Source organism: Nicotiana tabacum, chromosome 8, assembly GCF_000715075.1.
Source record: "Nicotiana tabacum cultivar K326 chromosome 8, ASM71507v2, whole genome shotgun sequence".
NCBI lineage: Eukaryota > Viridiplantae > Streptophyta > Magnoliopsida > Solanales > Solanaceae > Nicotiana > Nicotiana tabacum.
Genome location: NC_134087.1, coordinates 3,290,622 through 3,314,751, shown reverse-complemented (window position 1 = coordinate 3,314,751; position 24,130 = coordinate 3,290,622). Strand labels below are relative to the sequence as shown.

Here is a 24,130-nt window from a genome sequence, read left to right as displayed (position 1 = left end):
GATTGCCTACTAATCTTCTCTCCTAATTCTAGACATCAACAACCTCCTATTAAGGGTCATGTCCTCGGTAAGCTGAAGTTGCGCCAAATCCTGCATAATCACTCCTCCCCAATACTTCCAACCTCCGCACCCTCCTACTTTTTTGATTTGTTTCATTAAAAAGGTCAACCATGTAAGTTCTATTCAAGGATAATCCTAAAATGATCTTTCCATTTTATTTTATGTCACTTCTCTTTTCTGGTTCGTTCCAAAGAAAATTGACGCATTTTCTATATTAACATATCATGTTACTTTTAAATAAAGGTGTTTGGTTGAGAATGTGGAAGTATGGAACGGTGAGTGTCAATATTTAGGTTTATAATTCGGTTCATAATGCTACATTTATACCAACATATTTGGCTCAAGTATTTAAATGTAAGACCAACTTCCACTCCTATGAGGTTAAGTGAGTTCCCTTGGAGGTTAAAATGTTTTTATTTTGCAAGATAATAAAATGGAAAACAATTTCCCTGCCTACTAAAAAGCATTATAGACAATCATTTTCTATGAACCCTATTGTCATTCTTAATTTATTGCTTTATGCACTCTATTGCTTCCCTTTGTTTATGAACCCTATTGGTAAGCAACCTCTACTTCCAACCAAGAGGTTGTGAGTTCGAGTCTCCCCAAAAGCAAGGTGAGAAGTTCTTGGAGGGAAAGATGTCGGGGGTCTATTTGGAAACAGCCTCTCTACCTCAGGGTAGGGGTAAGGTCTGCATACACACTACCCTCCCCAGACCCCACTAAGTGGGATTATACTGGGTTGTTGTTGTTGTTGTATTGCTTCTCTTTGTTTAGTCTTCCCCGCAAGACAGTTAAAACTTAAAATAAATGGTGTATTTTCAAATTGACAGCAGAGTAAAAAAAATGCAACACCTCTTTCCCACCTACCATTGACATATTTAGGTGCCAAGTTCCCACAAAGACACAAACCTTATGTTTGTCTGTTCACTGTTGATTTCACATTTCGCCTTCGTCACGACACCAAGCATTCTTAATAGAATTTCAGTCGCTATATAACACTTCAATCCTATATCAACAGATTCTGTGCACAGATAAAGCATGATGGGCATAAATAAAACCACTGCCATCTTACAGAAAGAGTTAGTGGTTGTGAGAAAAAGGAGTTCAGTAGTTCTTGCTACAAATAACTCACATCTTCAAGAAAACTATAGCACATTATCATTGTCACAGCCTCACAGGGCACAATAATCTTTCAGTATTTGTCTTGCCAGGTCAAATGCTCCACTCTTTTTGTAAATCAAGTGCAAGTTGTATGCAGCTTCTCGACGAAGATTGCAGTAACCTGGTTTTCTATTTTCAACAAGATCTGGGTTCTCATTAGGAAGCTTTGGGATGGGATAATCATTTTCGTGAGTGTCAAGTACCCTTTGATAATATATGGCAGCTAGAGAAACAAGACCAACATGATGATACGCTCGACCAATATTATACAGTGCTTCCTGCAAAAGAAATTCAAGGAGTTCCTTTAGATGCCTCAATGTTGGGAATAAATCCCCTACAAAAATAATATTCACGATAATAAAAGCAGAATAATAACTTAGCACCGAGATGCGGTAATTAACATGAATAAAAGAGTAACAACGACACTAAGATTTTTACGCGGAAAACCTTTTTGAATAAGGGAAAAAACCACGGCCCTGAGGAGAGCAACTGATATCACTATAGTAAGGAATTTTATACTTTGTAGGTCCGAGTAAAATACTCAAAAGACCACTACAACACTCAAAAGAAATAACCCCATTTTGATATTCTCACCTCACTACAATATCACTCACTCTCTATTTTTCTCACAGACTATTTTCTTATACCCTGTCTGTGAAACCTCACTCTTTCTTTCTAACTCTCAGATATATTTTTCCTCTGAGATTGGTGTGTCAAAATAAGAGCCGAAACTCTCCTTTTATAGGCAGAGCCTCGCCTACTACATTTGACATTTCCTTCTGCAAGCCTGCCGATTTTGACACAAACAACAAAAGAAACGTGGGCTGCTAATCAAGGAAGAAATTTTCTTCTTTGATTTATGGGATGGACCCCACAAACCTCCCCCTCCAGTCCTATTCACCTGAAGGAGGTAACACCGAAGGTTCTAGTTTAAGTGTATGCCGACAAGTTTTTTGCATAGCTCAAACTTGTCTCTTGGTACCACTTTGGTTAGCATATCCGAAGGATTCTCACTTGTATGGATCTTCTTTACCTGCATAGACCCATCCTCTATCCTTTCTCGAATCCAATGATACCTCACGTCGATATGCTTCGTCCTTGCATGATACATGGTGTTTTTGCTCAGGTCTATTGCACTTTGACTGTCACAATAGACGACATACTCCTTCTGATGCAATCCAAGCTCTTGAAGGAACCGTTTGAGTCATACCATCTCTTTGCCAGCTTCAGTAGTGGCAATATACTCCGCTTCAGTTGTAAAGAGTACGACACACTTTTGCAACCTCGACTGCCATGATATAGCTCTCCCCGAAAATGTAAACAAATATCCAGTAGTGGATTTTCTATTATCAATGTCACCTGCCATATCAGCATTTGTATAGCCCTTCAAGATTGGATGCGATACTCCAAAGCACAGACAATCTCCTGTGGTACCTCTTAGGTACCTGAGTATCCACTTGACTGCTTCCCAATGTTCCTTTCCAGGATTTTCAAGAAACCTGCTGACAACACCAACTGCGTGAGCAATATCAGGTCTAGTGCATACCATTGCATACATCAAGCTTCCGACTGCTGAAGAATAAGGAACTTTAGCCATGTTCCCTTTCTCCTCCACTGTTGTAGGACACATCTTCTTACTCAACTTTAGATGACCAGCAAGAGGTGTGCTGACTGGCTTAGCATTCTTCATGTTGAAGCGTTCTAGTACACGTTCAATGTACTTCTCCTGAGATAGCCACAACTTTCTACTTGTTCTCTCTCGAACTATCTTCATCCCTAGAATTTGTTGTGCTGGGCCCAAGTCCTTCATATCAAATGACTTGGACAAATCTCTCTTCAACTTTACGATCAGCCCTTTGTCTTTTCCTACAATTAACATGTCATCCACATACAACAACAATATAATAAAGTTATTCTCAGAAAATCTTTTGAAGTATACACATGGATCAGAATAGGTCTTTAGGTATGTTTGACTTTTCATGAATGAGTCAAACTTCATGTACCACTGCCTTGGTGTCTGCTTCAACCCATAAAGACTCTTATTCAATTTGCACACCATGTGTTTCTTTCCAGCTACTTCAAATCCTTCTGGCTGCTCCATATAAATCTCTTCTTCCAAATCTCCATGAAGAAATGTAGTTTCACATCCAACTGCTCCACTTCAAGATCTAGGCTAGCTGCTAGGCTCAAAATTGATTGAATAGAAGTCATTTTGACAACATGTGAGAAAATTTCGTCAAAATCAATACCTTTCTTCTGTTCGAAGCCTTTAACCACCAATCGAGCTTTGTATCTAACCAGCTTGCCATTTCCATCTTTCTTGAGTTTAAAGACTCATTTGCATTTGAGTGGTCTTTTACCCTTTGGAAGTTCGACCAGCTTGTACGTACCATTTTTCTGTAGAGATTCCATCTCTTCTTGCATGGCTTTCATCTACTGGTTCTTTTCTGGATGGGACAACACCTCCTTAAGACTTTCTGGCTCCCCCTCATCGCTGATGAGGACATACTCTGTGGAAGGGTACCTGCATGACTCTACCCTTGGCCTCTATAATCTCCTCAGAGGTTGAGGTTGTTCTTCTTCCTGAGTAGGGTGCTCCACTTCCGCGATACCTTCATCAAGTTGCTTCCCCCTGCTCAATAACCTCACCAGGTTGCTCCCCCTGCTCGGCAACCTCGTCGGTCGTATTTTCTACACTTGTGGGATTGTTAGAAGTAGAAGGAATAGTAACAAGGTTAGGAATTATACCATTCTTCGCCTTTTCTGACATATCAGCAGCATTTCCAACTTCACTTTCTCGGAAGACTACATCTCTGCTTCTGATGACCTTCTTCTTTACAGGATCCCACAATCTGTACCCGAACTCTTCATCTCCATATCCAATAAATACGCAGGAAACAGATTTATCATTCAGCTTTGTTCTCTGCTCTTTTGGTACATGTGCAAAAGCTCTGCAATCGAACACTTTCAGATGCGAGTAGGACACCTCTTTGTTGGTCCAAACTCTCTCTGGGATGTCAAACGCCAACGGAACTGATGGACTCCTATTGATTAGGTAACAGGTTGTCTGAACTGCTTCACCCCAGAATGACTTAGGCAGTTTAGCCATTCTGAGCATGCTTCAGACTTTCTCCACAATGGTGCGGTTCATTCTCTCGACTACGTCATTGTGTTGTGGGGTTCCAGGAACTGTCTTTTCATGTCTGATCCCATGACTTGAACAGTACTCTTCAAATTCCCTTGAAGTGTACTCACCTCCATTGTCACTTCGGAGACGCTTTAGCTTTCGACTCGTCTCCCTTTCTACTAGAGCATGAAACTTCTGGAAAACTTGAAATACCTGATCTTTGGTTTTCAAAATATAAACCCATAATTTTCGTGAAGCATCATCAATAAAAGTAACAAAATATTTGTTACCGCTCATTGATTCAATTTCCATTGGGCCACAAACATCAGAATATACTAAATCAAGTATATTCAATTTTCTTTCACACGATGTCTGAAATGAGACTCTATGTTGCTTACCAAATAAACAGTAGTCACAAGGTTTTACCGTTGTACCTTTAGCATAAGAAATGAGTGATTTCTTGGCAAGAATCTGCAATCCCTTTTCGCTCATATGACCCATTTTTTTGTGCCACAAATCTGCAGAAATCTCATCTTGTGCTGCGTTCAATTCACCTTGGCATATTTTTGCATTTGTCCTGTACAACGTGCCACGAGCAACTCCCTTTGCAAATCACCAATGATCCCTTAGTGAGTCTCCACTTTTGATTTGCAAAATAGTTCTCGTATCCATCTCGGTCTAAAGCAATTCCCGAGATCAAGTTCATCCGCAAATCAGGTACATGCCGCACATTCTTTAGAACCAATGTGCATCCGACATTTGTCTTGATACAAATGTCACCAATCCCCGCAATCTTTGAGTAACTTGTGTTACCCATTCTCACTGTGCCGAAATCACCTGCTACATATCTGCAAAAAAGATCACTTACCGGTGTGGCATGGTAAGATGCCGCTGTGTCAACCACCCATCCGACTCTGGACCTGACAGGTGCATGCATTCCTCTTCCTCATTTATAAAGAGGACAACATTATCATTGTTTTGCACCATGGCGGTTGTGTTGTCGTCATTCTTTTGGCCACTGGTTTCACCTTTGCCCTTCCTTAGATTTGGGCAATCTCTTTTGAAGTGACTTGGTTGATCACAGTTGTAGCAATTTCTGGCTCTTGATTTGGATCGGTTCTGACTTCCCACGAGCTCCGGATCTACCATAGTTGCTCGAACTCCTTTGATAACTCCTGCCTCTACCTTCTGTGATGAGAGTCTGCCCTTGATTTTCAGGCTTCTTTCTCATCTTCTCATTGAGTAGAAGAGCCGATGTGACATCATTCAACTCAATAGTAGTCTTACCGTGCAGGATGGTTGTTGCCAAATTATCGTACGAAGATGGCAACGAGTTCAATAGCAAGATGGCTTTATCTTCTTCCTCGATTTTCACTCCGAGGTTGGCAAGCTGTGTGATTAGTCCGTTAAACACATTTAAATGTGACAAAAAATTCGTACCTTCACCCATGTGTAGGGCGTATAACTGCTTCTTCAGGTACAATTTATTTGTCAACGTTTTGGACATGTATAGGCTTTCCAACCTTGTCCAAATTCCACGTGCAATGTCTTCATCAATGATGTTATTTACCACATCATCTGATAAGTGCAACCTGATTACACTAGCAGCTCTTTCATCCAAGTCAGCCCAATCCTCAGCTGTCATGGTATCAGGCTTTTTGGCATCAGCATCTAGTACCTTGTGTAATCCTTGTTGGATGAGCAGATCCCTCATCCTTCTTTGCCATGTTGAGAAACCGTTATCTCCGTTGAATTTTGCTACCTCATACTTTGCTCTGGACATTTTTACTTTTCACCGATTATAGTACTACCGACAGTGAATAGTATTTCAGTGAATGAGCAGAACTTGTGCTCTGATACTAGTTGTTGGGAATAAACCTCCCACAAAAATAATATTCACAGTAATAAAAGCGGAATAATAACGTAGCACCGAGATACGGTAATTAACAAGAATAAAAGAGTAACAACGACACCAAGATTTTTACGTGGAAAACCCTTTTGAATAAGTGAAAAAACCACGGCCCTAAGGAGAGCAACTGATATCACTATAGCAAGGAATTTTATACTTTGTAGGTCCGAGTGAAATACTCAAAAGACCACTACAACACTCAAAAGAAATAACCCTCTTTTGATATTCTCACCTCACTACAATATCACTCACTCTCTATTTTTCTCACAGACTATTTTCTTATACCTTGTCTATGAAACTTCACTCTTTCTTTCTAACTCTCAGATATATTTTTCCTCTGAGATTGGTGTGTCAAAATGAGAGCCGAAGCTCTCCTTTTATAGGCAGAGCCTCGCCTACTACATTTGACATTTCCTTCTGCAAGCCTGTCGATTTTGACACAAACAACAAAAGAAACGTGGGCTGCTAATTAAGGAAGAAATTTTCTTCCTTGATTTATGGGATGGACCCCACACTCAACACTTCCTGTGTTGATGAAATGGAAAATATTAAATCTGGGTCATTACCAAAAAAAATGTAATATTTCAAATTGGACTTACAAAAGCAGACATCAGACATAAAGAAAATAAGGCTAGGCAAATTCAAAGCATAACCTGTCTTTTTCCTGAAAGCCTCAAATTATTATACAGGAAAGCCATTCCCTGTAGTATACACTGATGCTTGTTATGAAGTCTGAATCCAAGAGCTACATTTATTAAGGCAGTTCCTGGAAACAAAGGGAAAAGTCAAACTAGTAAATTGATATCACGAAAGATAAAGACTACGTCGACTCTGCCTTCTTTTATTTGGTTGCTAGAAGAAACCCATACCCGCACAGAGATTTATCAATTGATTATCTGTCATCAACTTATAGGCTTCTAAATATTCTCTAGCCGCTGCTTGATGCTGGCTGATCGTGGTAAACTGGTGTCCAGCAATAATAATTGGTGGTACGCAATCTTTGTGTTTGGTACGCATATTATGCAAGAACTTGTTATGTTTTGAATACCGAATATCCAGTCTGCACATGATCATCCATAATAAAATAAACAAATTACAATAAAAATCAGAGATAAGATCAAGCAGTCGTAAATTTGTAAAATAAAGGGTTCTCTTCTTGATTAGTTTAGAAAGGGTCATCTTTTATAACTTAAAAGGCTTCAAATCTTATTTTGGACAAGATTCACTGTACTCTCATATCTGTAGTAACTGCTTTACGCTGATGCTCTACTGAAAATACCTTTTCGGGTATCACAGTTTAGGTTATAAAAGAACTGAATGCAAGAATAGTCAAATCTTAAAACAATATAATTCAACCCAGTATGCTACAGTACGTACATTACTAACCTAACTACAGAATATAACATTCGAGAAAATATGGCATGACTGCAGAGATGTTTTAGTTTCAAAAAAGCGGTGGACAGGAAAACAATTGAAAGACTAGTTGACAACTAGGCCAACAACAAACCAACTGAAGTTACTAAGTAACAACTAATTGTTATAACTTCCAGTTTGAGAACTGCATTTATTTTCAATGCATAAGATAGTCCCTCCTTCCCAAACTGAAGAACCCACTTTAGCTAGCCTAAAAATTGATACCAGAAAGTGTGAATACATTCAGTTTTCATTTTTAAAGAGCATAGGAAATAGAACTGGAACACGTGAAAAGCTTGGAAACCTAAAGATGTCAAAGTGAATTCAAAAATAATATAGAATTTTATTATTATATGTCAATTTAACTTTTTGACAATTGTAAAGTTGAAATTGCTGTTGCAAGAAAAAAGTCAATCGACAGTTTAAAATAAAAATTAGGTCAAACAAAATAGAAAAGGAGCATAAATCATTTATCTTTTGATAGTCTTCATGTGATTCTCAAAATGCTACTGGACAAGCCGGGCTGCTGGAATGCAATACGGCAATGGGGTGGTGAAATAATACAAGATTAGCACAAAGATTAATAAAAGCAAGTGTGAATACATCATTATACTTTAATTTGTTAGAGTATAGGAAATAATAATTGGAAGATGTGAAAAGCTAGGAAGTTTAAAGATGTCAATTCAAAACAAATATAAAATATAATTCTACTGAAGGAAAGAAGTCAAATAAGGAGCATGAATCAAGCATCTATTGATAGTCTTAATGTGATACTTAAAATGGTACTGGACAGGGTGGTGGATACCAACATAGTCAATGGGGCCCATGTCACTCCATGAATTCTGTAGTGCATTTAGGATGCAGAAATCCTACGAACCAACCCATGCTGGTGCTTGCTGACTGTTACTTAGTTCCCCAAAATGCCCAAACGCAAAACAATCCCTAATTAATTAAGTAATGGTGCATGTAACTGTAATAATGTCTTACATCGGTAAATCTATTGTATGCATTATACGAATTATTTCCAACATAATTTACATAAAACACACGTATCTGCACACATTCTTCAATCTCAACACATGGGATTTCAGCAGAATCAGCGAGTGCAAACAAACATTTACTAACAGTTAATTTCCTCTATTATTCCAAATGGCGAGTTAATGCAAAAGCACCTGTTATAGAACAAGGGAAACAGAAACTGGTTCAACTAGCATGACACATTCGAACAATGCCAACTACAAAACTATACGAGTGTTCAGAATACTGACAAAAATTCTGCTGATACCTTGATATTACTTTGTAGTAGCAATTCCATGCTGCAAAGCTATAAGGATGCTGACTGACAATATAACGAGCACAATCGAACCCACGGGTGGGATCAGCAATGTTATATCCTACTTCTGCAAGACAGAAAAAAGAACGTTTTAACAAGCACGCATCTTTATCTTTCACTTCACGACATTACTCAACCAAGTATATCTGAACCTGTCAATATAAGTCTCAATGTAGTTTAAACAGAACAGAAGCAAAGGGAGAGAGTGCAAACACTACAAGCTGAAACTTACGAGCTCCTAGAGCTTGCAGCTCCCCTTTCTTCTCAACAGACAACGTGCCGGATGCCAATTTAAGACAGAGATTAATGATCTCCAGTGCATCCCAATACCGTTGCAAGGATATTAACACCTTGCACAGCTACAAAAAGAAATCTAAAGTTAAAATTTCCAGTCCGACATAATTACAAGTACTTACAAAAGGGCCAAGAATCAGAAGGAAATTGAAAATTAATTTAGCATTAAAATTTCCCTTACGAAAAATATGTAGTCATATCCAACTAAAACATGTAAAAAGGGCATCTCAGACCTCTGATTAGTTTAAATGACCGTATCTAGTACTGATATAAAAATTGTAAGCATGTGTATTTACGAAAAGAATAAACATAATAAGTGCATTAGTGCCTGAAAACGGAACAAGGGGTGTAATCACATGAGACAAGCATGCTCATTAAAGAAGAAAAGAAAGAATAAGAAAATGAAAGGAAAGGAAGCGGTAAAAAATAAAAGACAGATGGATGGGAAGCAAGGAATACTAACATCTATGATGAGACACAGGTGCTCCTCGTCTTTTAGAAGATCTGGTAGTGGAGGCTCTCGGTATGCATGCCCCTCAAGAAATAGGATAACATACAAGAAAGAAGTAAGTTTTAGGTCAAAATCAAGGGTTTAAACAGTTTACAATATGTTACTTTACATAAGAAACGGGCTATAAGCTTCTCACAGGAGACTCGCTGTCCGAATCGTCACTTTTCCAGTCAGCTCCAGCAGCCAAAGCTGCAGCTTTTTTTGCTTCCTTTAACATTTCTTTCTTCTGAAGTAATTTTCTGGCTCTTGCAGCTTTTGACCTATCAAAAAGCCACAAAATTATTTATTTGCACAGACATTACCGGCCAGTAATAGGTGTTACAGATCATTATAAACATTACAGACATGATCAACAAGATTGCACTGGCAAAATCATGTGTAGAGTTACTCGAAGGTAAGTGGGGTATGTTTATGAAAGAATGAGCTTGGAAAAGACTAAGGAAAGATTCCCAAAAGGGAAACAAGAAATTGAAAATGGCCAATTTAACAAATTTCAAATTCCACAACTCGACTCCTGAAACAGCTTGGTTGGATACTTTTGCCCGTAGAATCTTCAGTTAAGGAGCGGAAAGAAAAAGCAGAACATGGTAAAATTAAAACTCACAGATCAGATGCCAAAGCTAAAGGCCTAAAGCCATGAAAGACGGTATCAGTTTGGTGATCATCCACAACCTTGATTCTTTGAAATAGAACACTTTTAGACAGCCTTTTCCGCACTTTAACCTAAAAAGTAGATCAACCAATTAAAAGGAATAAAGTTAGATACAAGGTAATCTCTGGGAGTTCAAATGATGCTATCACCTGGACATTTATTAAAGATGATTAAAAAGCTGAATTAAAAGTAAATGCATATATCTACCAATAAAAAGAAAAGGTATGCACATATTTTTCCAGAAGGGTTATGACTTGTGCTTGAGTCCATTTGGGTAACAATTATGGACATCTCTAAAAAGCAATTTGCTTATGCAACTAGGCTACCCATGTCCAAGATAAATTTGACCTTTGCATGCACCAATTTATTTACTTCAAGAAAAAATCCTTGATACACTACTGATGGTGATAGATGGAAAAAATGAATAAACTGGTCTTTGTATGCCATATAACAGACAGTTTACGAGTGTTAGTATACCTCCCCTCGATAAATATTGCATCTTCCATAATGCTAAGTTGTTTCTCAAATTTCGGAATAACCAAATCACAAGCCCACTAGTTTTTATATTTTGTACCAAACAGTAAACCAAGTTATGTCACTGGAACTGATGCAGTACTGCATTTAAGTATCCATGCCAAGTTAAATAGTTGAGGATTATCAATAAGGCACTATTAGGCAGATGGTTATGGAGGTTTGGGAGAGAGGAACATGATTTTTGGAGAGAGATGAAAACAGAAAAATGCAGGGTCTTGGAAGGGGCTTGGAGGATTAAAAGAGTAACTATGCCTAGTTGTGGGGTGTGAAGGAACAAGCTTTTGCGGACACAGGTGATGTGGGGACAACATTTTGAGATTACACTTCCTAACATTTACGGAATTTCATTTTTGTGCTGATGGAGCGAAAGAAATGCAAGGTGCTTTTAAGAGCAAAATTCCTTACAAAAAGTTAGCTGAACTGTATTTTGTCCTTCCATTTTTGGTGTAAAGAATTCTGTGCAGATGAAACTGAAACTGATGAATATACTATTACCTTTCTCCCAAAAAAAAACATTTATGGAATTTCATGTCAAAAGGAGATGATAGTCCAATGAATCCAGAGGATACAAGATGGAGAAATTTTTCTGGATTGAAGGTTTAGGAGGAACTTTCAAGACTGTGAAGTAGCAGAATTCCAAAATCTAGTAGATTTAGTTCACCAACAAGGAACATCACATGATAATTATGATGTACAGAGGTGGGGGGCGAGGAACAATGGAGTATTTTCGGCTAAGTCATATCATGAGAAGCTCCTGCTTAGTGAGTACCACATAGATCGATTTGGATTCCAAAGATACTGAGAAATATGTGTTTCTTCACTTGGCTAGCAACAAGAGGGGTGATATTGACAGCCGAGAATCTGAGTAAGAGGAAGGTTATGCACATTAGTAGGAGTTTTTTGTCTAATGGCTTGGGATATCTTAAGTTATGCCAGGCATGGTGCAAGAGCTAATGTTCAGTTGGAATTGTGATAGGCGGAAGAGAAGATGCAGCACATGGAATGTTGCTCTACTAGCTCTTATGTGGGTCATTTGGAGAGAAAGAAATAGGAGAGCTTTCGAAAGTGTTGAGTTGAACTTTGTACAATTGAGGAATAGCCGTATATCCCTTTATTCTTTTCGATGCACTCATGAAGTTCCTTTATATATAAAAGATTGGGTGTCATTGGTAAAGAACCATATCTTTTTCTAAGATTTCTACTCTTTTGGTATACTTCTTGTGTACAGGTGTTTTCGTGCCCATACATTCAATAAAATTACTACTTCAGCCAAAAGATATCCTTGACAATCAGTATTTTTTTTTATCAAGTAAAATAGGATTTCATTAATCAAGCATCCAAGGATGCAACTGATTGCAAAAACATATTGCACCTCCTTTCAAACATCACTGTCCTAACAACTTAAGGAGCTTACAAAATCAAAAGGATCTGAAGAACTGTTTTCATATAAGTAAAAGATCACTTATTCATAAAACATCAGTACCAGCTTCGTACGAGAAAGTACAAATTACAACAATAAGGATTCGTGAAATCCAGCAGTACATCAAATATCATTTACAAAAGAAGCCTTAAACCAAATTTTCAGATTCAGGATACATTTATATTTTTTTGAAGCAAGATAATATCATTGAAAGGGGGCATCAGGAAGATGCCAGAATAGAAAAGAGGATACATCTATATTTAACAAAAGTAACATTCTCCTCCCTACCCTCATAACACCAACAGTTTCTCTCTAGCCAAACTCTGCACAAAATACACAAAATGGAACTCCTAATGACAATCCTAGACAATTTGTCCGAATACCCCAATCCTGCAATTGAAAACAATGCTAGTTCTCCAATGATAACTACCTCCTCTGGGGCAATCTCACACTTCTTTCAAGTTAACCCTTGGAACAACATAAGCGCCTACCGCAGATATGTCATCTAAGATACCTCTATTGCAAGACACCAGGGTGATTGTCATTTGCAAACAAACAAAAAAAAAAGGTGATACTTCAACACTGCCATGCCCCTTACACTTATGTAAGTCCCTTCAAGTAGCCTCGTGATACAACTATGTCCATCATCTTGTTCAACGCCTCCTTTAAAATATAAAAGAACATCGAAAATATCAGATCCACTATCTCAAACCTCTAAGATCACAGGCTCCCATTAACTAGATCAAAGAACTTCGTCGTTGATATGCAAAGTTTGGTCCACTTTCTCCACTTTTCTTTGAAGCTCATATTTTTTTATGAATAAGGGTCGATGCTTATGGCTATTTGAAAGAAGCACTAAGATAGTGAAGCAAAACATAGTAAAAATTCATGTAAGCCCCTTGCTATGTTAATAATTACAGCCAGTACAAAGGTCAGGTTACGCCAATAAGCTAGTAAAAGAATTGACCTATATTTGTGGCTATGCACATTCCCTTTTTCGCCTTCAAAAATTCTGGAGTTTCTCCCAATCCAGACTTTCCACTATACAGCCTGTGGAATAGTGTTCCAAATGTTACTTGCATTTTTTTAAAAAGGATATGTTACTTGCATTTTTTCTGAAACCTCTTCTCCTCCAACATTTTAGAAACTCTATCGTTGAGTTAGGCATTGACCAACTAATTCCCAGGATATTTAGGAAAAGACTCCAGATTTGAGTGGTGACTTTGCAGTGGCCAAATAGACGATTAAAATCCTCTGGTTGTTCCTCGCATAAAGAGAATCTACTGCATAAATGGAGACCTTTTCTATAGAGTTTAACTGGATGAGGCAAGCATCACTGGCTACAAGCCATGTAGAAACAATTCAGCATTGTTGCTTTGGGTCTCATCTTCATCATCACAAAGTACAGGAATCCATGGCCAAGGACTATTATGGTTGACTGATGTAGTTAACTCTCTTTTCCTTTACGCCTGGGGTTGTTCAACATTCCGTCGACTCCAATTTTCAGATTTGAATAACATTCACACACCCAACAAAGACAGATAAAGTAAATTCCTTTTTACTGTGCCATGATTGGCATGGATATCCTACTTTGCTAATTGAACCTGAGCCCTTAGGTCTACTTGAAGTTGCTTGTGTCCGGTATTCCAGAAAGCTAATATCAGATTCTTTTCACCATCACAACAATACGGTAGTTAGGTTTACCTCTAAAGCTTGTAGAACAATTAAAACACAACAAAGGTATATTTTCATTATCAATGACTGAATTGAGCATCGGAAGAAGAATTAGACCAAAATTAGGATTAAGTTCTGGGGAGACAAAGGCATGTGATGAGCTGGAAAACAAGACACCTGCATTGTCATTTGTCGGTGCATTATTCTTCAGCTACATTTCAGCTTTTCTTCTAAAAGTTTAATGGCTTACATTCTAGCAGTATACCAGTTACGCCCAGCCAGGAAGTTGCAATTGCAGCTTCACAAGCCAGTTGCCTAGAAGAGGAAGCGGGTAAGTACAGTGACAACGAGTGACTTCTGTGCAAGTTTCAACTCTAGTAAAGAATTTTATGTTATAAGTAGATGTTTGTGAGTTGCATAAAGAAGCTTTCACGTCATCCTTTTCCCCTTCTCTCTCTCTCTCCCTCTCTTATTGATAGAAATATTAATTTTTTTGAAACCATCCCTAAAACTAGCACATTCTTGGGTCAAATAGAAAGTGTACACTTACCTTTTGTTGTACAGACTCAAGAAACAATGTCTCACGAATCAAAGGAAAAATAACATCCACACAGGCCTCTAGTGACCCTTTAGCTCTATAAATTTGACAAAGCTTCAGCTTTATCTTGCTATTAAGCCACCATGATTTTGGTTCATCAGAACTTGAGTCAACTGAAGATTCTGGAAATGAACCACAGAGATCTTAAAAGAAGATTACAACCATCCAATTAATAGAATGCTAAGTATATGATTTATACCTGAAGCTTTTGGAGGGGAAAGCACAAAAACTGCTTCATCATCTTTGCCTTCTTCAAGGAGGATCGAGGACAAAGTTAATCGAGCATCAACACTATCCTCAAGTTCATTTACAGCTGAAAAGAAAAAACAATCAGCTAAAGACACTTCATAGATTTGAAGCATCAACAGACGACGCAAGTCACTGCCACAAATAATCCCATTTAGCAGGAGGTACACAAATGAGAAGGTAGGTTACGTCACACCAGAGCCATAAAATACACACACACTATCATATATATATATACATATCATGTGCTATGTGGATACCTTTATGGAAGTACTCAATTGCTTGTACTCTTTCCCTCAAAAACACATAACACTCGGCAATTTTTAAGTGTAAATAGCCCTGAAAAGGATAGAAATAAATTAACCACCAAATGATAATAAAAAAATCAAAAGATGGATATGCATGCATTAATACTTAATAGAAAACAGAGCTTGCTTTAGGTTTATTTCCACAGCAAACAGGCATGGGAAAATAATGCAACCTATTAAAGAGAACATTTCAATTATGAAATTCCTGTAAATTTACTAGTGAATATTTTCAAGAAGAGTTTTTCTCAATAAAAAGATCAATTGAGCATGGTCGGTCTGCTTGATAATAAAGAAAGAGAGCATACCTAGACACGTCCTTTCAAATAAAAGGATAAAATATAGCAATTTACATAGAAGCAGTACAAAAGAGGAGTTTCATTTCTTTACTTTATTCTTGACGTCATCTCCTTCAAGCATCATATAGTACTTCAAAGCAGATTCATAGTGTTCAAGGGTCATAAGTGAGTCCGCAACCTCAGTGACTATGTCAGGATGTTGAGATGCATTTTCTTGTTGTAGAGCACTGAAAATAATCTGCACATTGCTTGGCAAAGTAAGAATAGCATATAGCTTCAGTTCAAACTCATACAAAATCAGTATACAAAGTTTTTAGAAATAACAGAATAGGATATGTAGAAGAGGTAAGATTGGATATCACTTCAGGGTTAAATTAAGTTTTGGGCTTTAAAGACTAAAGAAGTCGAGAACCTGTGACATTACGGGGTTCCAACTATGGTACGAGGTCATAGTTAAGAAATATTTAACCAATCTTGAGGTGTATAAACACTTCTGGACGCCTCATTTTATCAGAGGCCTCCTGTTCCTCAATCTTCACCTCGCAAAACTACCCTAGTACTTAGGCCACTTTAAAGTCACTTTAGCTCATTCGCTTGTAGCAAAGTCCTTGGGGTTCCTATCCTGCATGTTCTCCCCCAAGATAAGCTTTAAATTTACCTAGTATCCCATCTAGTGCCATTAAGTAGCTTGCTAACTCTTGAACAGCAACACCCACGTGTAGCCCATAGACAGTAGTTAACAATAATAGGAAAATAGAAAAAGCCTGGTAACCCAGTCCAGTTGCAATGACTCCAAGAGCATGTAGAAAACAGAAAAATCAATTCATACTCCACTGTTATATTCATCAGCACATTGTGTTTCACTTATTGTCGGAGGAACCACTGCACTTGATCAGCCTTTACATTGCATTACATGCCAGTTACTATGAGTGATGGCACTACTAGAAACAACAAGAAACTTTAAGACCGAGCTCCAACAAACCTCTGCCTCCTCCATATGACCAAGATGTAAATGACATATTCCAGCTTTGATACTTAAATTAAGAGGCATCCATTTCCCAGTAAAATATCTCTGCTTTGCACACTCAATTAGATCAAGAGCTTTTAAATGTGCATTGTTTTCCATGTGCATCACAGCTAACAGATGTATCACACTTAAATCAGCTTCATATGGATGATTTTTCAGGTAGTCTTCCAGGATGCCAACAGAGCGCTCAGCTTCGCCACATTTTCGGTACAACTGGAGAAGTAAACAGCAAGTTAATTCCATGCTGAACAGTGGAATAAGAGAGTAAGTACCATTTGATACATCATTAGTTACACAGACAAAAAAGCAAAAAGCCTGTCGTCAGCAGACTAAAGCAACAGTCCTTTACATAAAGATACTCTTGGCATGTTCTCATCAATTTGCCAGATCTAAGTTCACTCTTGACAGAGTCATAGGAGTGTCGGTGCATTTCTCTTTTTTTCCCCTGGTCTCAGTGCAATCCCTTGCGCACGATGTTAGTTACTTTTCCAAAAGTAAAAATGTGTGGATATACTAAGGAACTTTTCAACTACAGGTAAACCTGGTAGAAACAATAAAGAGAGGGTATTTAATAGAAAAGATTCAGGTCCAAATAATTACATCAGATAGAATGTGCAAGTTACACAAACAGCGAAATAACAAGACGTCATCTGTGATGATTTGTATTGGACTGTAGAACAATGTTATACTATAAGTGAAGGCGCTAAAGGACAACGAGGTAAACATAAAATCACATGAAGGTTTAAATAATTACATCAGATAGAGTGTGCAAGTTACACAAATAGCGAAATAACAAGGCGTCGTCTGTGATGATTTGTATTGGACTGTAGAACAATGTTATACTAATAAGTGAAGGCGCTAAAGGACAACGAGGTAAACATAAAATCACATGAAGGTTTAAGTTGTCTCAAAAATCTACAACCTCTTGGGCTTAATGAGGATAAGAACATAACACAGTGGGAGCAAAGGTATATAGGCGATACTAATTAGTTGGAATTAATGCTCACACTTACAGTAGGTCTAATGTTTTAGGGTACACCAAAGGGGAAACAATTGGGGTTTGGGCTTGAGAAATAACTTTCAAGATTCGGAGGTGACAATTTTCAAAGAATCCTAGAGCTACTATGCGTACAGATTGTTAATCCGAAAGAGAAAGATGTCTGACAGCGGAGCGAAAGAGAGGAGAATTTTCAGGTGTACTCTTTTATACTGTAGACGCCTACGGAGAGAAGAGATGGCTTTCCAATCTCACCATATGGGTTTCTACAGCTCTGAAGAAGGCATGTTATTTTCACGTGGTTGGCAGCCAGAGGTTCAATTGTCAGGGTAGATAACTTCAGGAAGAAAAAGATAACACGCATCACTTGGTGCTGCATGTGCAAAGTTTTGGAAAAGGGTATAAATCACCTGTGCTATATTGTCGTCAGCGAGCCAATTATGGTGGACAGAATCGAACCCTTCGGCTCTTCAATGGGTGATGAAAAGGACAGCTAACATGTGAGGTCTAGACGGGCCTTCAGATGGACGAAAAGGCTGGAGCGAGCACAAAAAGTAGCTCATGTGGCTATGTTGTGGGCTTTGCGGACATTAAAAAGGCAGAGGGCATCTAAGGGGGTAGAGAATATTTTTGTACAGATTAGGATTAATTTCTTGTTTTTTTTTTAAAGATAACAAATGTTATAAACTTCAGCACAAAGGAAGTGCTGCCAAATACACAAAAACACAAGACGGATCCAGTACATTCTTGATTTTTTTAGGAGAATCTTTTGTTTTTTATATAAATTTTTAGGGCACAGTTTCGTTTTAGTACAGATGATTGGGTGCATTATTGTAAAGAACCATGTTCTGGTGTAGGTTGCCCACTTTTTGCATGCCACTTGTATCATACTTAATAAATCTTTAAGTTACCACAAAAAATTAGGATGCATCTCCTAAAAGCTTCTGACTCTAGTTGGAGACGTGTATGTCAACCTTGGGATGAGTGAGATTTAGAAAACCTCTTGTATTAGGGAACTTCTAATTTACCTGAAAAGACAGCTTATTTACCAATATTGGAGTGTAATAATACCGAATACAGTGTAGAGGATTCATATAGTTTACCCAAACTAATTTGGAATTAAGACATAGTTCATTGATTGATTTAACTTAGCTACCAGACATACTTTCCCTTGGTGTGTCTTCTAAGAACCAGAGAAATGATCTTTGTGACAGTAACTTTTCTCTCTTTTACCTTGCATTCAAAAGTTTGATTAAAATTGTCATATCCTGTTATCATTATTACTATCATCATCATCATTATTATCATTTTTGGTGGTGGTATTCCTTGAGCCGAGGTTCTATTAGAACAACCTCTCTATCTTTACAAGATAGGGGGTAAGGTCTGCGTACACGCTACCCTCCCCGGACCCCATTTATGGGATTAAACTGGGGTTGTTGGTGGTGGTGGTGGTGGTGGTGGTAGTGGTGGTGTTCTTATATTGTCTAGTAATACTAAATATTTTCCATGTCAGCCGTTGCAGTGTTCTGCTTTTTTTAGAAATGTGGTGTCACATGTTTGTGTTGTCTAACTCAACATTCATGGTAAACTACAGTTTTCAGGAATAAATAACAGTACTTACATCAGCATATGTACCCTAACGAAATTTTACTTCATGTTTATCTTCTTTTCTCCCTAAATAAAAGTGAATCATTCATCATTTTTAACGTTACATACGACTAGGGCTCACCTCAATGAAAGTAAAGCATGCTGTCTTCAGTAATATAAAAGAGAAAGGATATCCCATGCAGTAATATTAAGGACGACTAATTGAATGGATCAACAATAGCAGAAGAAGAGGCATTTAGCATGTAACCATTTGGTGCTTTAGCCAAGAAAATAACTATATGCAAATAAATGAGACAGCAAAGTTTGACAGATACTGAAGGAAGGATAGATACAGAAACCTGAGCAGCTGTCCGAAGCACTTCAACATCATTAGGGCATCGACGAGCAATTTGCTCGTATGACTCTGCAGCTTTCTGATAATCTCCAAGCTCAATGTATATTGAAGCCCGGTGATACCTAAGACTAATGTCATCAGGATCTGCTGTTATTGCTTTGGAAAGGCAATACCTGGCCTGTCCCCTATCTCCCTGCTCTCTGTACAGTTACAAAAAAAAATTAACTGTAAAGCTCAAGAAGCACCAAATGTTGCAAAATAAAGAGGAATCAGAAAGCAAGCTTATACAACAAAACAAAACATAATATTGGCAATGGAATCACGGTGAACAATACGTATCCATTATTTCATCATGGGTTTAAAAGGGAACACTCAAATGTATGTCACCACATATGTGAACGCATTCCTAAATTAGATGACCAAAAGATGCGACATAAAAAAGAAACTTTGAAGTAGGTTGTCACTCAAAATGTAGAATAATTGAAATTTGTGCATCAACATCACGACGTGCACAACTTGATGCTTTCTTAATTATTTTTTTTTTTAAATGATGGAGGTATCCGGGCCATCTTACACGCACCTTGACTAGTTACACCGGGTACCTGCTACCTCCTACCAGCACAGGTACCAAGTAAACCTGTCCGTCAAGGCTTAGACAAAGGAGAAGAGTGAATTTTGCCTTTGTTGGGATTTAAACCTGAGACCTCAAGGTCGCCCCCCCCCCTCCCTCCCCCCAACCCCAACTTCATTGACCACTAGGACACACCCTTGGGTGCAAAAGAAAATGAAGCGCAAACCTGATGCTTTCTTAATTTTTAATGCAGAATGATAGCAAATGCACCCCAACCATATATCAATTTCAGCTCCTTCAGGAACAAACTATCAATAAACGTCACGGAAGGAGTAAATATAATTGCATCCTTTTGGTTCATCTCTCTCAATGTACAGAAAGCAAAAGTGATACAGAGAACACTTACATTGGTCCGTCCATCTCAGTGTATCTGTTTCCTTTACTATTTCAGATAGTTATAGAAAACAGTAAATGATAATGCAATTTTGGTGATGGTTTTCAAAGGATTCCTTTCCAAAAGGGATCAGCATTTCGGGTTATTATTGAATGGGAAAGGGGACAAAATTTTATCACGAGGCAATAACTTTTTCGCCCCAACCATTAAATCTCTAATTATATGCAGACAAGAATCCACTCCGTGTAGGAATTATAATACAGCATTAAATGAAATGGGACAAGGAATAAGGGTAAGACATATTTTTACACCATATATAACTAAACTGCTTACCTGCAATTCTTTTGATACATGTATTATATGATACGAATGCCAAAGGAGAAAAAGAAAAGGAAGAGATGAAACAAGGAATTCTCACATGGACCAATCGACCAGGAGCTTCCAAAGAGACGCATCCTTCGGTGCAAGATGTGCTGCAAGCATGTAGAAGTCCATAGCTCTCTTCTTATCGCCGATAGCATTGTAAATTAGGCCAAGTGTATGGTATGGATCAGGAAGGTTTGGTGAAAGACGAATGACTTCATTCAACACACGTATGGCCTGCAACAGAGAACATTAACAATGAGAACAGTAAGAAATGGAGGGACTACTAGCTGAAACCTGAAATAGAGCCCTTCCTGAAGTAAAGCCATAGAATGGGGGAAACAGGTGTGCACATATTTTACAGATAACTGACAGAAATATCCATAAAAACAAATAGAATCAAATGTTCAGAAAAAAACAAAAAAAGTGGGTACAGTTTCAGAGCAGGACCATAATCGACAACAACAAAGAGAAAATAGCAACTTGATGTGTCAATTCATATCTCTTATACTGTGTAGAGGAAAGGCAATCTTTCTGTTTTTCATGCCATATAGATATCATGTCTACATGAAAAGCAGAGAACTATACAGATCAAGAAAAATCAGGCTACAGAACAAGGATGCATGACTCTAGCTGCATACCTCCTCATAACGGCCATGTGCATAATGAAGAGTGGCATCACCAAGTTTTCTTTTCAATTCTGAACTGACTTTATTCTTTGTTCCCTTTCGCCGACCTCTCTTCTTGAGCTACATAAGGTACAGCATAACATAGTGTGCAGATGGTTACTAACGGCTGCACAATATTTACAGTATGCAAAAACGAAAACAACTTGCAACCCTGAATAAAGAAAGGAAAAGATAACAGGATGCAAAAAGACTACCTAATAAACTAACTGAAAAGGCTACAACTTCAGAAGATATTGTTCTGAACAGTCAAAATATAGCCAAATGTCATTCAAAATATACTGAGAACTGATTAAGAAGCTCCACAACATCCAATGATCTTGTAAAGATTCTTTTGATTCTTCCAGAATCAGGTAGTTGATCTCTTAAACCATTCATAACATCCATGAATTGCTTATAAGTATTATGAAAATGTTTTGGAGGCCCAAGGTTCATTGGTAAGAACTAGAACCACTAACAGTTGAGATCATGGAGCTTTTGCTTAGTTAAGCTTATAGCTGGCAATGTGTCTTGGAGTGACATAACCTTAGCAGTTCAACTGGAGATCAACAAGCTTATCCTCAAAGCTAGCTTTGGTAAGCAAGATATTGTTGCATATCCTCAACACTCACAGTATTCTTTAATCTTTCTCCAAATGATTAATGATACATGTAGTGCAATGTGCAATTTCATTATCCTTTTTACAACTATATTAAGAAGGAAAAAGAAAGAACTGATTTTGATGAGATAAAATTAGAGATCTTAAGCTTGAAAGTAAGGACTTTGACTTTAAAACCTCGTATAAGGATCTGAAACCAAAAGCTGGTAACAGTAAAATAAAGTCCTACTGTGTGTTCGTGATTCCAATTTTTCAACTAATGACTACTTATAAGGTGCCTTATGTCTTTCTTTGGGGAAATGAGTTAAACTATTGAAGTTAAGTCAAATACTGAATATCTACATTTTACTTATTCTTTAGTTTTCTAAACTTTAATAAGCTGAAGATGTTTAAGGTTAAGCATAGCAGTTCTCTGATGGTCCAGTTAAGAATTCTTAGAAAGAAATAATAGCCAAGAACCAAAAAAAAATTTGCCAAGGTTCGGCTTGGGCCAATGTTTTGCCTACATCTAGTATTTTGTAGATGGAATTCAAAGTTTGTCCAGACTGCTAATGACAACAGATTATACAGCAAATAACAAGTTGATGTCATACCTTCCTTGATCTTTTCCTCATCCCAAAATTCATAGCTTCCAATATTTCGTCAAAACTTGCTCCAGGACCATCCACTTGACTGTCTTCTAGCCTAAGTTTCTTCGATGGGACCTCACTGCACCCACCCACCCAACATGGTATAAGAAATTAATATGAAATGAAGGTCGATGAAAATATAATCCGATATCCAGAAAACGCAAAAAACTGCAGTCAAAAAGATAATTAACTACACCCCCGTAGTAACATGAATATCAGAAATTGTTAGAATATGATAATTAGAATATGAAAGGAGTTAAGTTCTTCGCAAAGTGTCAATTTTTATGTCTAAAATTCACTACTTTTTGTATGTCCAAGCACAAGGAGTTTTCCAGTTTACATCACTGCTATCATTACCGTATAAAGAAAAACCTTAAATTTATTTTTTTTCCTTTCGCTTCACATTATTAAAATTACCTGGTATGTGGAAGAAGGGCACGAGCTTTGCGCTTTTTGGCAGCCAAAGCTTCATATTGGTGCTCGAGACGCTCAAATTGTTGGTACGGCTGGAGTCCAGAAGCATCGTCTTCAGTGAATGCCAATGGATCCATTTCTGCTCCGAATCGGAATTTATACTCCCCGTTTCCATCTTCTTCTTCTTCCTCTTCTTCGTCCTCCTCTTCTTCTTCATTGTCAGCCTCTTTAGTGTTGACATTAGTGTTATCTCCTTCTTCTTCTACTTGCAATTCCAATTCCTTGGGGTGCTCGAATGCATCAAACTGAGGCCCAGTCTCTGTTACGGTTTCTCCTTCCATGATTCTGGTGAGTTGAGCGGAAGCCGCAGTCGAAATAAAATAGCTCCTCAATTTAAAGCAATTCCTTTTTTAATGAAAAAGTCCAAATTTGCCAATGAGTTTTGTGAAATAATCCAATTTGCCTTCCATTAATATTTAACGGCATATTTACCCCATAAAACTTTACACATGGGTCCTTTTATAATGTAAAAGAGTCAAATTTAGTCCTAAACTATGCAAAGGTAGTTCAAACAGGGGCGTATCTACCTTAGGATAAGCGGTGTCACGTGATACCACTTCGTCGAAAAATTTTACTAAATGTTTCTATGTGATTGAAATATAGAAACAACAAGTAGAATGAATAAAGTGAAGTGACACCACTTAACACAAGGAGCTAAGCAGACCATGCGGTACAATGTCTTAGATTAGTAAACGAGGTTGCGAGTTCGAAGCTACGCAGTTTCCGTTTTTGTTTTAAAATTTTGTACTTAATCTACATATAAAAACACCGGCTGGATTTTAAACCATTGACCTTTTAGCTGTTTATAAAACTTTGAACCGATGAGTTGAGGTTCATATTTGCTCGCTCTAGCGACATAAAGTTATTTGAATATAGAAGAATTCTTGCTTCCACAAGTAGTTTGGCTTTT

General features: G+C 37.7%; 1 protein-coding gene across 2 annotated transcripts; it reads right to left on the bottom strand.

The window, feature by feature from the left end:
• Window positions 1-1,032: 1,032 nt before the first annotated feature.
• Window positions 1,033-23,646, bottom strand: LOC107832204 (uncharacterized). 2 transcript variants are annotated; one of them, XM_075218894.1, is made up of 18 exons: window positions 23,164-23,646; window positions 22,711-22,825; window positions 21,475-21,582; window positions 20,889-21,070; window positions 19,510-19,705; window positions 16,522-16,779; window positions 15,631-15,777; window positions 15,196-15,274; window positions 14,889-15,002; window positions 14,642-14,811; window positions 10,416-10,534; window positions 9,948-10,071; window positions 9,764-9,835; window positions 9,239-9,365; window positions 8,959-9,073; window positions 7,130-7,320; window positions 6,914-7,026; window positions 1,033-1,502 (listed from the first exon to the last, which is right to left on the bottom strand). In XM_075218894.1, the coding sequence occupies exons 1-18, from the start codon at window positions 23,499-23,501 to the stop codon at window positions 1,236-1,238; spliced, it is 2,835 nt and encodes a 944-aa protein (XP_075074995.1). In that variant the 5' UTR covers window positions 23,502-23,646; the 3' UTR covers window positions 1,033-1,235. The 2 variants fall into 2 exon arrangements, with proteins under 2 accessions (XP_075074995.1, XP_075074994.1); XM_075218893.1 differs by having other exon boundaries at window positions 14,642-14,832; window positions 23,164-23,549.
• Between the last annotated feature and the right edge of the window lie 484 nt (window positions 23,647-24,130).